The sequence below is a fragment of the Strix uralensis genome, chromosome 16, assembly GCF_047716275.1.
Source record: "Strix uralensis isolate ZFMK-TIS-50842 chromosome 16, bStrUra1, whole genome shotgun sequence".
Classification (NCBI taxonomy): domain Eukaryota; kingdom Metazoa; phylum Chordata; class Aves; order Strigiformes; family Strigidae; genus Strix; species Strix uralensis.
Window position 1 is genome coordinate 8758305 of NC_133987.1, and position 15476 is coordinate 8773780.

Sequence of the window (15476 nt, forward strand, 5' to 3'; positions counted from 1 at the left end):
AGACCGGAGTTGGGACAGCCTCGCAGACAATTCCCCCTTAAGCTCCTGATCCAGCCAGGGACATCTCCTCCCCTTCTCCACCCAACACGCATCATCACGGGCCAGGGAGATAGCTACGCATGTGTCCTCGTAGTAGGAGTGATGGTCGTTCCCATTGCACACCAGTAAGACAGCACCCAGCTGTGTTGCTAACTGTAGCTCAGCGAAGACTTTCTGCCCTTATGCCTTAGGGTGCACAACAGACTTTGTAAGTCTTATTATCTTTTCTGTTGGACAGTCTGACAGATCACTACAGCACGTAGATGTCTGCCTCGAGTAGTCTGGACACCTGAATGCTACCCTAGAAATTGTGTTTGCACAAGAGTAGAGTGTGAATTAGCACTAGAACTCAGTTGGCCATGTGGTGAAGGATGTAATGGGTGTGGATGTTAGGAATGCAAAGGGACATTTCTTTCCAGGAGCTGGGTAAAACTGCTACCATATTTGCCAATAAAATCAAACAAGAAAATCCCTGCTGAGACATCCCTCACTGGGCAGGTGAATCCAGTTATTCATTCCCTGCAAAATCTCCAGGCACCTGGCATGAACAAGAGCTGGCTGGGCAGGAAGACACAGGCTGAGGGTTGCTTGGTTTTGGCACTGGAAAAATACTGTCTTTTTGCTTTGAGAGCTAACACAAAATGAAGGTCCCTTGTAGGTAAATCAGAGTTGTAAGATTCAACTTGCAAGATATTTCCAGAGATTCTTTTCACCAGTTGAGAGATGTTTGCTCAGCCTGAGTCCTGCCAACTCCAGGCTTCTTAAGCAGACTCTAAGAGTGATGTAGTGGGTCAGAAAAGGGTAAAAGCTTAGAGACACATAAAAGCATGTGGTGCCTTCATCATGCACTAGAAATGCAGCTGGACTCCAAACAAAAGGATCTGAGTAAATCAAGGTCTAGAAATTATGATAAATTTGGAATGAACAAAGTGCCATTATTCCTAAACCTAATCTCTGGCTTTTCTCTTTGCTCTGCTTTCTTGTTTTCTTTTCTCCTTTTGTCTTTCAAAACAGTCCACTTGTCCCTTGTACCCTCTTGTCTTTTCCACCCTCTTCCTTGGAGCGCAACATATCTCCAACTCTTTGACTGGGCCACAGCAGGCTAAAAGATGTTATTTTTACTTTGTTTTAATTATGCACGTCATAAGAAGCATAATGTCACAGTGTTAAATCTGAACAGGAACTCACTCCAAAAATGCAATTACAACTGCCCCCAAATCACTCCTTTCTTGCTTAGACATAAGACAGACCACATTCCTGATGCAAAAGGCAAAGATGATCCTGCTTTGCTGGTTCTTTCCATCAAGGAGAAATCACTTGGTAAGAAGTCAGCCCTGATCCATCCTTGCCTTTGGGTGAGATCTCTGAAGACCACAGCTTTGCTCCAGCCTTTTCTCAATGCTCACATTGGCCATTCCCAACTGTTCCCTCTATTTATAGTTTCAAGGACTTATGAGGAAGAGGTGACTGTGTAGCCAACCACAACACAGGATGCCACAAAGTTGACATTTATGGGTCTGCTGAAAAGTTTATAATGTTTTTCCAGACCATAAAGAACAGTAACTGGAAGCCATCCTGTTCTCGTGGCAAAGAGTGCAATGGGAACACAAAATGGTCCCAAATGGTGCCTCCTCCTTCCAAAAAGAAGACATGGTTTGGAAACAGCCACGGTCTTGGTTGCAAGTCAGGAAGGTTGGCGATGGTGAGACTTCCTCTGGACTGGAATAAATACATCACCACCGGGACAAGAGGGTCAGCTCAAATTCTGGTTGTCGTGATGTAACTCAGGGGTTCAGAAAGCTTTACTCTTATGGCCATCCCTTCAGTAAAACAGGCACAAACACAGACAAAATCAGGCCCACTGGGATCTCTGTGTCATTCATCTGAGAATGCTGAACTGCATTTGAAAGAAATTATTCTTTTAATTAGTGCTTCTTTGAAGGTTGATAGAGACAAGTAATTTTTCATGGAGGAAAAGTGATGAAACAATTTATGAGGGTAATACTTTGTACTTATATGGCCACAAACTCCATCTATAGCCACCACTGCAGAAACACACCACAATTTCATTGTTCTCCAGAAGCAAGCACAAAGGACCGCAGACAATCAAGGCAAAAAATATTTCAAGTACAAATAAAGAGATGCCACAAAAAGTCAGGCAGTGGCAGAGATTATGCCCTGGCTCCTGAACACATTCCCCCCAGCTTTTGCCAGCGGCTGATCTCACTCCATTACCATCTGCACTGAGAGCATCCAATCTCTCCTGACACATCCACAGCATTGCTGCTGGCTTCAGGATTTTATCCGCTGCCTCCTCCATTCAAAACCCTCCCAAGGGTGAAGAAGGGGTCTTCAGAGCAAGAGAGGTCTGGGGAGCTAGAGACCATCTGTGGGAAGAAAACTCCAGGGCTGGCTGTTTATAGCTGTTTTGCACAGTTTTGTGGGGAATGAGGTCTGCCCTCCAAGTCTGTGACCCTCATCTGCCCCTTAAGGAGAAATTGGAGGAAAATGAAGACCCACAATAATGATGGTCAATTAAATTCTCAGGAGGGGGGTTGGCACATCAGACTTGCACAGAGGCATTGCATGCTGGTGATCAAAGGGAACAAATCAATCCTTCCAAATTTTAACCAGCCTTCCTATTCATGACCTGGGGTTTGAAACTGAGGAGGGAACTGACAGAGACAAGCTCCTGCTTAGGGGTGTTTTTTGAAGAGCTGGAGTCTTTTTGAAGGAGAAGGAGCAGAGGCAGCTGGGGGTGCAGCTCTGGGAGGCACCACTGTTTCACTGCCCAACCTAAAGGCCAGGATCAGTATTTTTGCTGTGGCCAAGTCCAGCACAAGAGCCAGGCTGAAATGCTTCCAGAAAAAGCAACTACTGTGGGATGGGATCTGAACTGTTCTACGCAGGATCTGCTTCTAAAGCAGCAGCTGCTGCCGTTAAAGCTTACACAAACCGGGGAGGGACACCTGAGAGAGAGATGTCCTTCGGGAGGCAAAGCCAGCTGAGGTGGTGACCTCCCACGTGGGCTCTCCCCTTCCCACTGATTCTCCTCATTTGGGCTGCATCTGCAGAGCTCAGCGAAATGCTCTGGCTTGTTCCCAGATAAAGGAGGGGAAAATCAGGCTCCTAGTCCTTTGTGATTGAGCTCTGCCAGGACTCCCAGGGCCAAGGTCCCCTCTGGCAGTGTCACATTGCTGCAGATCTCCTGCGGAGCATCTGCCCATGCACGATCAGAACCCGCTCCTGGGTGTCGCTGACGATGCTGGCGATCATCACATACCCCAGCAGCAAGCACCAGCAATTTCCTCACAGGCTGGTGAGCAAACAGCTCCCACGTCAGCAACAGTCACATCTCATCAGCAGACCAGCAGCCTGGAGACATCGGACTGAGTGACGCTGTCTCTGCCAGCCTTAGCAAGGGACAGATGAATATCAGACACTGGGTCCTGCCTTGAGGTAGGAAAGGCAGCATGAAAAAGGGCAAGGACTCCTTGCCAACATACTGGGAAAGATTTCTAGGAAAGCACAAAAAAAGGAGTAAGTCATGCAGGTTGCATCTGCCTCATACTCACTTTCTGATTTGATGTCTCTCTTTTTTTTTTTTTTTACGTGACCATCACTTTAAAAAAAACAAAACCCAAACCCACCGAACTTTGATGCTGGAAATTTAGCTACTTACTCATAGCTAGAGGGCAGCTCTGGTGAAGAAAAGCAGGAGGAGAGCAGCTGTTAACCATTTAACTAACAACTCTCTTTCTCCTCCCATTTCAATGCCCCCATGAGCATCTCCTGATGGACACAGCTGGGCTGCAGCAGAGATCTTCACCTCTCCCCTGATCCTAAGCAGCTGTGTTGTGGTGCAGCTCAATGATGACAGACCCATGCTTATAGCTTCTCTAATTTCCCACATTCCCAAGGCCTCCATTTTCCCAACACATTGCCACAGAAATAGCTGCTAGAAGTGCAGACCTTATCAGCAATGACTTTCCTCCTTACATCTCTAAGCCCTTATCTAAGAGGCTGCTTATTCAACAACGTGGTCTGCCAAACTCCTTAAATGCTCAGGAGTCACAGGTGTTTGCTGGCAGGACTGAAGAACAGGAAGGGCAAATGTTTGGCCTTTTTCTGAAGAGTATGAGAGAAAAAACAAGAGGAAAGGAGGAGTAACTCTCAGTTCTGGCTGGGAAGAGGCATTTCTGAGGCCCCAGGCAGCCCCAGATTGCAGCTAGAAAGGAGTCTCTGCTGGAAAGTTTCTTTTATTGCATTTAAAGAGGGCTTTATAAAGCCATTTTAACTCACAGCATCTCCATCCAGAGCCAGCTCAGACAGGAAAGTACACCTCCCAGCCCTGATCTTGCACACATGGTGGCAGGTACCAGCCACAGACATTAAATGCAGGCTGGAGAGAGATTATTTTCTGAAAGACCTGCTCTAGAGGTTGAAGAATTGAAAGCTGATGGTATCACTTTAGTTGGCAGCTGTGTTATTGTATATCACTACTGCCTAAGGGTGACAGAAATGAGCCTGATGCCCAGATTTGCTCGCCCTTCAGTTCTGCAGTTTGTTCAAGACCCTCTCACCAAAGCTAGATGCAATCTATTGTGTTATTCCTTCAAGCTATATGAACATAGCTAGCCAAATCTCTGACTTTACCAGAGCACAATGCCACAGCCTATGGAGATCAGGATGTTTTCTCTGCACCATCACACCATTGTAAGGCTGTCTGGATCTTATAAAACACTTTAAAACCACAGGGATCCAAGTAAACTATAAAGAGAAGGAAGTATCATAACACTCTTGTGCAGGTGAGGAAACCAAGGCACATGGAGGAAAGAAGCAGAGCAGAAAAGGAAGGAGGGAACTGGGTGCTTTTACCTCCAGCCTGGTGCTCTCACGCTCATAGCCTGTAGGTAGGTTTGACCAGGACATTTCATGATCTATCAGATGTTGCCCCAAGCCTTAATGAGTTGGCAGGCTCCATGCTGAACTCTACAGGCTGCAGCACAGCTCAGGTCAAACAGATGAGCCAGCCCCTTGTCTTAAAGAAGGGACCAGGGCTGCTGAGTAGTTCATTACCCCAAGGAGCTTTCTATCCATGTGTACACAGATATCATTGCTGTGGTCTCAGCTACTAATCAGGATTTTTCTAGCTTGTTTCATGATCCAGCCCAAGCAACAACCAAAGAGCCACCAACATCTCTTTATTTTCTTCCCCTTCCTTGATACACCACGTGTCCAAAGAAAGGCTTAGCAATTGCTGGGTGATTATTGCACAAAAAGCTTGCTGGTTTCAAAAATTGGGAGTAGAACTGAGATGCAGTTATTTTACCTTCTAACCTCTGCCTTTGCGCTGAACTCCAGCTATTGTCAGCTTTCATTTCTTGAAGTTGCTCTGTGCTGTGAACACACACTGAAAGCAGCAAGACAGACATGGTCAGTGGTGATGAGAGGGCAGTGATTGTACTTCCAGTAAATTGCCCGAGTCTTTCCGGATGAGTCACTGCACAGAGAGAGGTGAGGTATTATTACTAGAGAGAAAAAGTTTGCAACTGGTCCTGACAGAGTTTAACAACTTCTCAAAGCCTCTGCCTGCTTGATTTTCTACAAGTCTAGCTGTGGAGATTCCTGCTAAAAGGCTGCCAAAAATAAATAATAGCTCACTGATTATTTTTCTTATCCTGTCAAAACATTAGAGCAGTCTGCTGGAGAGCATTCAGACCCAAGATCACATCTCTCCTTGCCTCCCAGTTGATCCCCTCTTGAATCCACGAGCAGGAATACTAAGGATTTCCTGATTAGAAGTATAAAATATAGAAAAGCTTTTTAAACACATAACACTTGGTCACCAAGCCCTTGTTGCAAATGTGCTCAAGTTCTAATTCTTATTGCAACCTGATCCCAGGCATATCTGCTTTGTGACAGCTACCCACAAAGCATCACCTGGGCTGAGAGTAAATCATCTTGCTTATAAAGACAAAATCCCTCCTATTGTATTCTCTAAAATCTTTATCTCCACCCTGACGCTAGCAGATCTGGCCCCAAGAGTGCTTTTCTCAGAGCCTTTCCTTCCTGCCTCCCTGCATTTCCCCTCTGCAAGCCTCTGCAGCTGGGAAGAGGCAAACAGTGGCAAATTTAAAGCCTTTTCAGAGACTTCCCCCAGATGGCAATCAGCTGATGGAACCGAGAAAGCTTTGTCGTCTAAAAAGCCCTTTATTAGCCTGTTGCACCTGGGTATAGAGCACCAGGGAAGCAATATTGTTATGCAAATCTGACAGCGTTCGGGTAGAAGGATAGAGGACTGACTGCCTCAGCAGCCCCTGCTCTTAATATTTTTTAATCTGCCTCCCTTCTCAGTAGTACTAGTGGCAAACTGCTTAGACCACTAGAGCTACAACAGGATGAAATGGAGCCCCACAAACCTGGTCAGACCACCAGATTTCCTTAATCACCAAATCTGCTTGATTTGGGCTTTGCTTTCAGTCTGGTTCTAATTATTTCTCCCCAGGGTTGATGGTGCCTGTATTGATCAAGAGGGTGAGACCACCACACAAAACATGGACATGGAGGAAATCCACTATTGCTTCAACCGATCCAGGAGCACAGCTCAGGGGGGAAGAGGGCTGGGTGCAGGCAGTGTTAGATGGTTGCTTTGTGTGTCAGCTGCCACCCCGGCGAAGTCCTGACTTCATTTCTCAAAGACTTGACTTAGTCAGTGCTCAGTATCCCTTCAAAATCTTGCCTGTAAATTTGTGCAATGAATTAGGGATCCACAGCACTGATTTCTCCTTTAAAAGCCCACTTTGGTGTGCAGTACATCTCCATTTAGTGACTTCTTTTACTAAAACAGGGTCAAACTCACCTGGTTTTAAGCAGGGTCCCTGCAGGAGCACGTTCAGCCCTGCGTTCCCCAGCCTGCTACTTGCCTGCACTTCTGCACAAACCAAAAGCAAAGATATCTGAAAGACAGATTTTTCAGTCACACTAATGCCAAAATGGTGTTTCATTGTTCTTGAGTGAGTGAACATTGTATCAGACAAATTCTTCTGTACAAAATTATCTTTTTATTTCAGCCACTACATTTCCGGCACATTCAATCTAAGAGGCTTCCAATAAAAAGGACAGAAGATAAGGAATTTGGCACATATCTGTTTATGAAAACAGACATCAGTGAATATTCTCAGGCACAAAAATGCACACATTCTCCATTTAAAATCCTCCAAAGGACACTTGAAATAGTTTAAATGTTTCATTCTTTGATTGAAAGGAAAGAATAGTGGGGGAAGAAAGGTTTTCACTCTCATAAAAGTAATTACAAACAACAAACATCAGTTCCCAGATGTTCTTTATTTGGCTTGTTATTCTATTTTCAAAGAAACTGAAGTGCACTTGGCATCTTCTGTGTATTGTCTTGGACTGTGCACAGCGGTGGCCTTTTATCTCCTCCCGGATTCACAGCCGTGTCAAGGCGCTGACATCAGCCATCGCCACGCCAGAGCTATGCCAAGGACCTGGGCTGCGGTGCCAGAAATAGCTCATGTGCTCCCCAAAACCGCGGTGCTGGAGCAGCGATGGCACAGGGACGGAGCAGCCACCAGCAGAGGGAGTGGCAAAGCCGGCTCAAAGGTCCCCCAAACGGATGGCACCCGGCATTTTTTTATTTTTTTTTTTTTTTTTTTGCTGGGTTTTGCTGATTCTTTTTGTTGCTGGGTTAGAGATTTGTAAGAAAATGTCCCAGAGAAGGGTGGACACCATTTTTTTGGTCCAATACAAGTTAGTAAAGGGTGATGCTGTTACTCTCTCCTGATGGCAAGAGAGACCCAGGGAGACAGGTTTCAGTATTACTCCTGTTTATATCAAACTTTAGAAATGCTCACACAGACCCTCCTGGGTTGCAGCGGCAGCAGGGTCCCGGGGGTGGGAAGGAGTGTGTGCAGCACAGGGGCAGATTGCAAGGGCTTGGGAAACCTCCCTTACCCCAAGGTCCTCCCACCTCCCTGCCTTCAATTTAAAAGTGTGAGAAGCAGAAGGGGTAAGTAGCAATGAAGGTGGATTTTATCCAGTGTTTTTTCAAGGGCAGTCCAACCAGCACCTTCCAGCAAAACCAGTGGGAAAACATTTCACCAGTGCCAGTGTTCCATCCTCACATCGAGCTGGGATGTGCTCCCAGCTCACCTAACACAAGCAGCACCTGGACAGTCCATCCCAATAGCACCAATCCAATCCCTGCTTGACTGAGACAAGCCCTAATTTTGTTTCATCTCTGTGAAGTGAGCAGACCCCACCCCACCTATTTGTTGCACAAGCACAGGGTGGGAAAAAGCAGCTATGTCCTCAAAAAGGCCTTTAGGTCAAACCGTGGCAGCTGAGACACATCAGGCATGTCGGGATGACACTGGAAAAAAGCAAAGCGCCCTTTGGTTGGGTGCCAGCCACCACACAGGGGGTCAAGGATGCAGCTTGGCTGGGACCACGCAGGGGTGTGGGCTCCCCAGACTCTCCAGGGAGTCTATCTGAGCACTGTCCCCCTTGTACTCTGCAAGGAGAAAAGTTTAAGTGGGGAGAGCACACGAGCTGCTGTAAGTAGATGTACAACCGGAGGAACTGTTCCACGTTTACACTCCCAAGGTCCATCTGGTCACCAGCATAAGCTGGAAAAGCCTCAGGGTTTCTTGAACTTGTACTAGTTCTCAGGCTTGGGACAGGCAGAGTATCCCTGCGGCTGTGCAAGACCCGGCTCCTGCTGCGGTGGGAGCAGGGAGGTTGTGCTGAGACAGCGATGCTAAATTTACCCCGCCGTGGGACTCTGGTGTGCAGGGGGCAGAGCAGGTTTGGGCAGCCGTAACAGGCTTGGGAGCTGTTGTGAGTTTTTCCGAGATCCTGGCAAAGCCCCAAAGTGGCTGACTCACTCCTCTGCCCAGGTCAGTGCTTCACAGCTGTAACTCCGGTGAGACCAGTGGGTTATTTCTGATGTACATGCTGTACGGTCACAGTCCAGTCCATTACCCTTGCTGGTGAAGGATGGCTCCTGTCTCCAGTGGGCTTTATTTAGCTTCCACTCCAAACCTGTTCCATAAGAGGGGAACCGATGTGAAAAAGGTACGGCATTTCTTTTTGTTGGAGATTCCCCATCTTGAGTTACCCGGTGACTTTGAACTTGTTAGCATCAATGAACTCATAATCAATGCCCCATCCTCTCTATTGCCTGTATACAGCATATAGATTTGTCACTTGTTAAATATGACTTGGCATTTGTGAGTTGTGTCAATGGATGCAAAAGGAGATTCCTTCTAATTATATTGATCCACTGATCAACTTAGTAGTTTAGTCTAGTATTTTAAGCCCTAAAGGTTCCTGAGCAGTATATCATGCAGGTTACAAATAAAGTGAATGGGGGAGAAAAAAAGAAGTTAACTGTGTTTATTAGCTTGAACATTTAGGAGGTAACTACCCGGACAAAATACTTTCAAAGAGCCCTGGCACATTTCTTCACTCTCTTCTCTTGTATTCTGTTAATACCCTACTAAAACTGTTGACCTAACACCCCCATTCTGTGGTTTTCTGTGGGCAATGGCAGGTCTGCTTTAGGGAGGCTGGGCCATGGCTGGCAAGGGCTTGAGTGCATGAAGATTTCCAATTGCTCGCTCTGACCCTGGTCTGTGTAGTTGCCTGTTTGCGACAGATCTATTTGCTTGTGGAGCAGCTGTGAAATTGCAGCAGATTTGAGGTATCCATGAGCATATCCGTGCATTTCACTGCATAGAATAATGTGTACCTTGTGCTCTGGGCAGCACACTGTAATTAGTTTGTAGAAGTTGTTTGTCTCTGAAGATCTATAAATACACATCATAAAACTATAAGGGAATGAGGAGTCACATGCTTAAAGCAAATGCATTCTAATGCAGAAGAGCTTTATACGCTGATCACATTCCCCCCTCCCCAAATGTGGTTCCACTGCTGATCTTTCTTTCATTTCACATAAGGCTGACTGAAAATATTTACTTTCTCCTTCCACATAAGTAGACTAAAATGGATGGAGCATTTCCCGCTGAAATCAAGGGCATTCACCATTCAGTGACAAACAGTCTCCACCTGTGCTCTATTTGTTACCTTGCTCTCAGAGAAGGCAAAGAAGAAAATAAAAAATAAACACCTCAGGCAGAGATATCAGTTCCTCTTATCAAACATTTTCCCCTTGATTCACTGGCATCATCTGAGTACCTCCAGTCAAAAGCTTCATTTTACCTTGTTCCCCAAACAAAGCCCTTCAACTTTTTCAAATGACTTTTTCCATGACCCATTCTTCCCATTCCTTCAGTTTAAGAGAAAAGGCAAAGTTTCTTGCTGGAGTACTCCTTGCTCGAGTGGGTTCCCACCAATACCTGCTGTGCCGTTAACCGTTGGCGTACCGGCCCCTGCTGCAAAGCGCGGGAGGAGGGTGGATTTGATGTGAGAGTAGAAGTAAGCACTGAAGTGCCTGGGTACCTCCCCGCCTTGCTGTAGCTGGGCCCGGGGAACCCCAGGAGAGGCGAAGGAGAGGGCAGCGTCCGGAGGAGGCCGGCGAAGGGCACGCACGTCCCTGCCTGGCCGGTGTCTGCCCGGACCCTGCCCGGTCCTGCCCTGCCTGGTCCCTGCCCAGACCCTGCCCGGTCCCTGCCTGGCCTTGCCCATCTTTGCCCGGTCCTGCCCATCACAGCCCAGCCCTGCCCGCTCCTGCCCGTCCCCGCGGAGCTGTCCCTTCAGCACCACGGCCGGGGCGGCCGGGCACTGGGAGCCCGGCGGGAGGGAAGGCTGGCTCGGCTCGGCTCAGCAAGGCTCAACCGAGGACGGCTCGGCTCGGCAAGGCTCAGCCTAGCACGGGTCGGCACAGCTGGGCTCGACTCAGCCTTGCACGGCTCAGCTCGGCTTGGCTCAGCCTAGCACGGCTCGGCACGGCAAGGCTCAGCCTAGCACGGCTCGGCTCGGCAAGGCTCAGTCTAGCGTGTCCCGGCTCGGTCAGGGACCGGACCCCTCGGCGGGGGGAAGGGGGAGGGATCCTTCTTAGGGCAGGAGAGGGGCGTGTGGGTGTGCAAAGCGCGTGTGTGTGCACAGGGTGCGCGTGGGGGGGTGCAAAGGGGGTGCAAATATTGAGCCGTCCCTGCCCGTGTGGGGAGGGTGTGAGCGGGAGGGGCCGGGGGGGGGCGCAAAGCGGCCGCGAAGATGCAGAGGTGTGGGAGGGGGTGCTCGGGGTGCGGGGGGTGGGTGAGCAGAGCGGGGGTGGTGCGTGCCTGCGCAGGGTGCCTGCGCGTGTGCGGAGGGCGGGGGGGGTGTGTGTGCAGGGCACCTGTAGAAAGGTGCGTGCAGCCAAGTGTTCGCAAGGGGAGTCTGTCCAGAGCACGCGTGGGGGTGCGTGTCGGGGGGGGTCTGTCCACGGGGGGGGTGTCGGATACGGACGGACGGGGGGGTCTCCCGGGGGGGCCGCTTGCGGGGCTGCGGGCAGCTGCGCAGCTACGGGGAGTTGTAGGACAGGTCTGTAAAGAGGTGCTGTGAGTGTGCAGCGACGTGGGAGCGTGTGTGTGTGCGGGGGGGGCGCCGGGCTGGCCGTGCCGTGGGTGCGAGCGCGGGTCCGTGCGCTGCCGGCGCCCGGCGGAGCCGCCGGCGGGAGGAGCCCGGCCCGGCGCTGCCCGCCCTCCGCCCGGTGAGTGCCGCCGCTCCGCGCCGCGCCGCGGGGCCGGGGGGCAACCGAGGGGCGGCGAGGGGCGGGGGGGGAACCAGGGGTCTGGGGGCAGCCCAGGACCGGGGTCCGGCTGCGGGGCACGCAACTTTCCCGGGAGGGAGGGGGGATGGCGGCGGCCGGGGGGCGCGGGGGGAGCGCGGCCCCTTTCCCCGTTCCCCGCCCGTCTCCCCGCGGCAGGGTGCGGAGCTCCCTCCCCGCCGGCTCCGCAGCCGCGCTGCGCAGCCCGCCCTCCTCCAGCCGCCTCTCAACTTAAGTTGCCGAGAAGCCATTTCTGACCCGGCACCTTCCCCGGGAAGGGAAAACGTTGCCAGGAGCCCGCGCTCAGCCCTTCTCTCTGCACCCTCTTTTGCAGGCGTGGCTGGTCCCAGCTAAACATGCCAGGAGCGCTCAGGGCAGCGCGGCAGGCTCTGCCCCGTTAGCCCGGGGTGCCCGGGGCGGGGGACACACTCAGCCATGAATTCCTCCCGCGCCGCCCCCGGGGCCCCCCCCGGCCCTCTGCAGCTCTGGCAGGAGGAGAACCAAACCCAAGGCGGGCTCTGGAATGGGAGCCAGGAGCTGGGCTGGGAAGAGCTGGAGAAGATGCTCTTCCTCTTCGTGAAGGAGCCCGTCACCATCAGCCTCACAGTGATGTACCTGGTGTCCTTTGTGGTGGGCTTCGTGGGCAACATCATGTCCCTCAGGGTGCTCACCCGGAAGCGCCGGAGTCGGGTGTCCAGCCTGAGTGCCACCCGCAGCCTCCTCATCAACCTGGCGGTGTGTGACCTCATGGTGGTCTGCGTCTGCATGCCCATCACCGTGGGCAACCTCATCTACAAAGCTTGGGTGTACGGCGACTTCCTCTGCCGCACGGTGCCTTTCATCCAGGCTGTTTCTGTTTCCGCCAGCGTCCTCAGCCTGACCGTCATCAGCGTGAACCGCTACTACAGCGTGCACAATCCACTCAACGCCCGATCTTTCTTCACCCAGAAGAGGATCCTCAGCACCATCCTGGTGGTGTGGTTGTTGTCCTCAGGGATTTGCATGCCCCTCATCTTCATGAACAAGCGGGATGAGATTGGGGTGGTGGAGGGCTTGCCTCTGGTGTTTTCCATCTGCAGGGAGATTTGGCCTCAGGAGAGGCTCAAGCAAGCCTACAACTTTCTGCTCTTCTGTGCCCTCTACTGCCTGCCGGTCCTGTTCAACATGGTCATCTGCTTCCTCACTGTGCGGCGGCTGTGGAGCCGCAGCGGCCAGCTGAAGGAGAGCACTGCCCTGAACCGATCTCTGCCAGCCTCCAGGCTGAAGATTCGAAAAAAGGTAGCGCAGATGGTGGTGGCTCTGGTCCTGCTGTTCGCAATCTCCTGGTTACCCGTCTACCTGATGGACATCTGGATTGATTTCAACATCCCCAAGTCTTTGCAGGATGTGACTCATTCTCCTTGGATCCTGCAGCTCAGACCTTTTGCCCAGTGGCTTGGCCTCACCAATTCCAGCCTCAACCCTATATGCTATTGCTTTGTTGGGAATCTCTACAGGTCAGCCAAGGAAATGAAGAGCAAATACCACCAAAGAATGGTGTCTCTTTTTAACTTCTCTCTGTCTGAAGGGACAACCCATTCCTCTGTCCCAGAGCTGCTGTCTTACCGGAGTTCAATGGAAACTGCAAGGAAAGGACCCTCTGCGACCCCCGCCATGGGTAGGAGATGTCAGGAAGGTCATGGCCATAAGAACAAGTGTGGACGCTTGAAGTCCTGCCAGCATCCACCTCTGAACACTGTCTCCAGTGAGAACACTTCCTTGTAATTCTGCTCAGGAAGTGCACCTCATAGCCTCATCTGCATTTAATGACTCTTTAGAGGTCTTTCTGAACCAGATATTTTAATGATGGAAAAAAACTTTCTTCTAATCACTCCCACCACCAGTTCAAAAATACTGAGACAGGGAAAGAAGCAAATAATGAGCTAAAAAGATGATGTCTTTTAACTCAGATCAATTTTAAGACAAATGATTTTTACTGGGGACAACTAGATGTGTAGCCTGTTGCCCAGTCAACAGTCACATAATTAGATAGATCAACCTCCCAGCGAGTGAGCTCTCCCCACAGCTCCATCTCTGGATGCAGAGATGCCGTTTGGATACAGCACAATTTGACTGCTTGCTGCTTCTCACCCTGCGCTGATAAAGAGCAGCGATAAGAGGCACTCTCTGCTCCAAATCCATCAGCTGTAGTTGCAAGCAGTGAAGAAATGCTAGACACAGCGTCATAAAAAGTAATAGTAGTGGAGAATTTCACACACTTTACCACTTGAGATTTCATTGTCTGATCGTATTGTTTCACTCCATGCAAATAAATTCTCCTGATGTGAAGAGACAGTGCCAGAAGTGCTAAAGCAACCATCACCACTCCACATTTGGGAGTCCAGAAGGGATAATGTGGTCTCGGAGGTGATTTAGGAAATGCAATAGGAAAATATTCTTTGGGCATCAGCTCTCTTTCTTACAGCTATGTTCCTGCAGGTGGAGTGGAAAGAACCGGGCATCTATTAACATGATTTGCACTTGAAAAACCAGCCCTTGTTCAGCTGTGTCTGTACCAAACAAAGTCAATGGCATGTGAAAATAAAAATAGAAAGTGGTTTATAGCTAATAAAATCAGAATCAACTAATGCAATGCTATTTTTCTGGGAAGGAGAGAATCAAAGTACTTGCTTTTCCTGAGGATCAGAAGTGGGTTAAAACCTATTTCTTACATCATCTCCTTTAAAGGAGGCTTTGAGAAATAAATTGTATATTTTTATTATGTTAGTGTTGAAAGGCTCCCCTAAAGCTCGAGAATTCTATTGCACTGGGCACTGGGTCTGTATTCATAAAGAAAGGAAACCTTCATCCCAAAGATCTAAGTGAATACACGTCAGACCAGGCAACAGGTGGGAGAAAAAAAAACCACAATGAAGACCCGAAAGGCTGGAATGAAACTAGAGCTCAGCCCCTTCCCTGTGCCTGCCCAGTGCTAAGTGTGAGGGGACACACACCATCTCCTGATGCCAGAAGAGCCTGTGTCCTGGCTACTTGTGTGCCAGCACCCAGCACAGCAGGGCTCTCCTCTTAGCAAGCCTCAGAACAAACGCAGCAGCATTCCCGGGAGAGGATTTTGCATTTAATGGAACTCAGACTTTTGATGACTGGGGGATTTTTTTAATACTGAACAAGGGAATGATGTTCTGGGAAATCTGAGTTCCAAATTATATCCTTCTGCCTTCTAGGGAGCCTTTTGCTCACAAAAAAAATTGAGACGAAAAATAGACATTCAACCCAACAATATTCCCACCTCTGTAATGATTGCTCAATAACATGTTAACAATGATCTGCCTGGAAAACAAAAGGTTCCTCCTTAGCAGGCAGTGCCACCCGCAATTTGTATTCTCTTTTTGTGTGAACGAAAAAGAAATTACAGCTACCCAGATTTACTTTGGGTGAGAAATTGGTTTTATGTGTGCTGGGAGATGAGAACATCTGCATTTTTGCAGGTGATACAGGAGTGTACCTACTGCCTCATCTTTTAGTAGCTGTGGGGAAAAGCCTGTGAAGATTTTATTTCCTCTTTCAAGGCATATTTTTAGGGCTGGCAAAATGCGCCAGGCTGAGGAGCCTTAAACGTTTGCTCTGAAAGCCCACTGACTCCAGGTCTTGTAAACAGATGTCCTCTACCCCCAGACCAGATATGACACAATATTGAAACTTC

The 15476-nt window shown here is 49.5% G+C and overlaps 1 protein-coding gene across 1 annotated transcript; it reads left to right on the plus strand.

Moving 5' to 3' along the window:
• Nucleotides 1-12208: 12208 nt before the first annotated feature.
• Nucleotides 12209-13537, plus strand: LOC141950807 (galanin receptor type 1-like). The gene has a single exon (XM_074886129.1). The coding sequence runs from the start codon at nucleotides 12209-12211 to the stop codon at nucleotides 13535-13537; it is 1329 nt and encodes a 442-aa protein (XP_074742230.1).
• Nucleotides 13538-15476: the final 1939 nt, after the last annotated feature.

Bases quoted from the DNA above. Each gene is read 5' to 3' on its own strand.
- LOC141950807 (XM_074886129.1), top strand. From the start codon at position 12,209: ATGAATTCCTCCCGCGCCGCCCCCGGGGCCCCCCCCGGCCCTCTGCAG.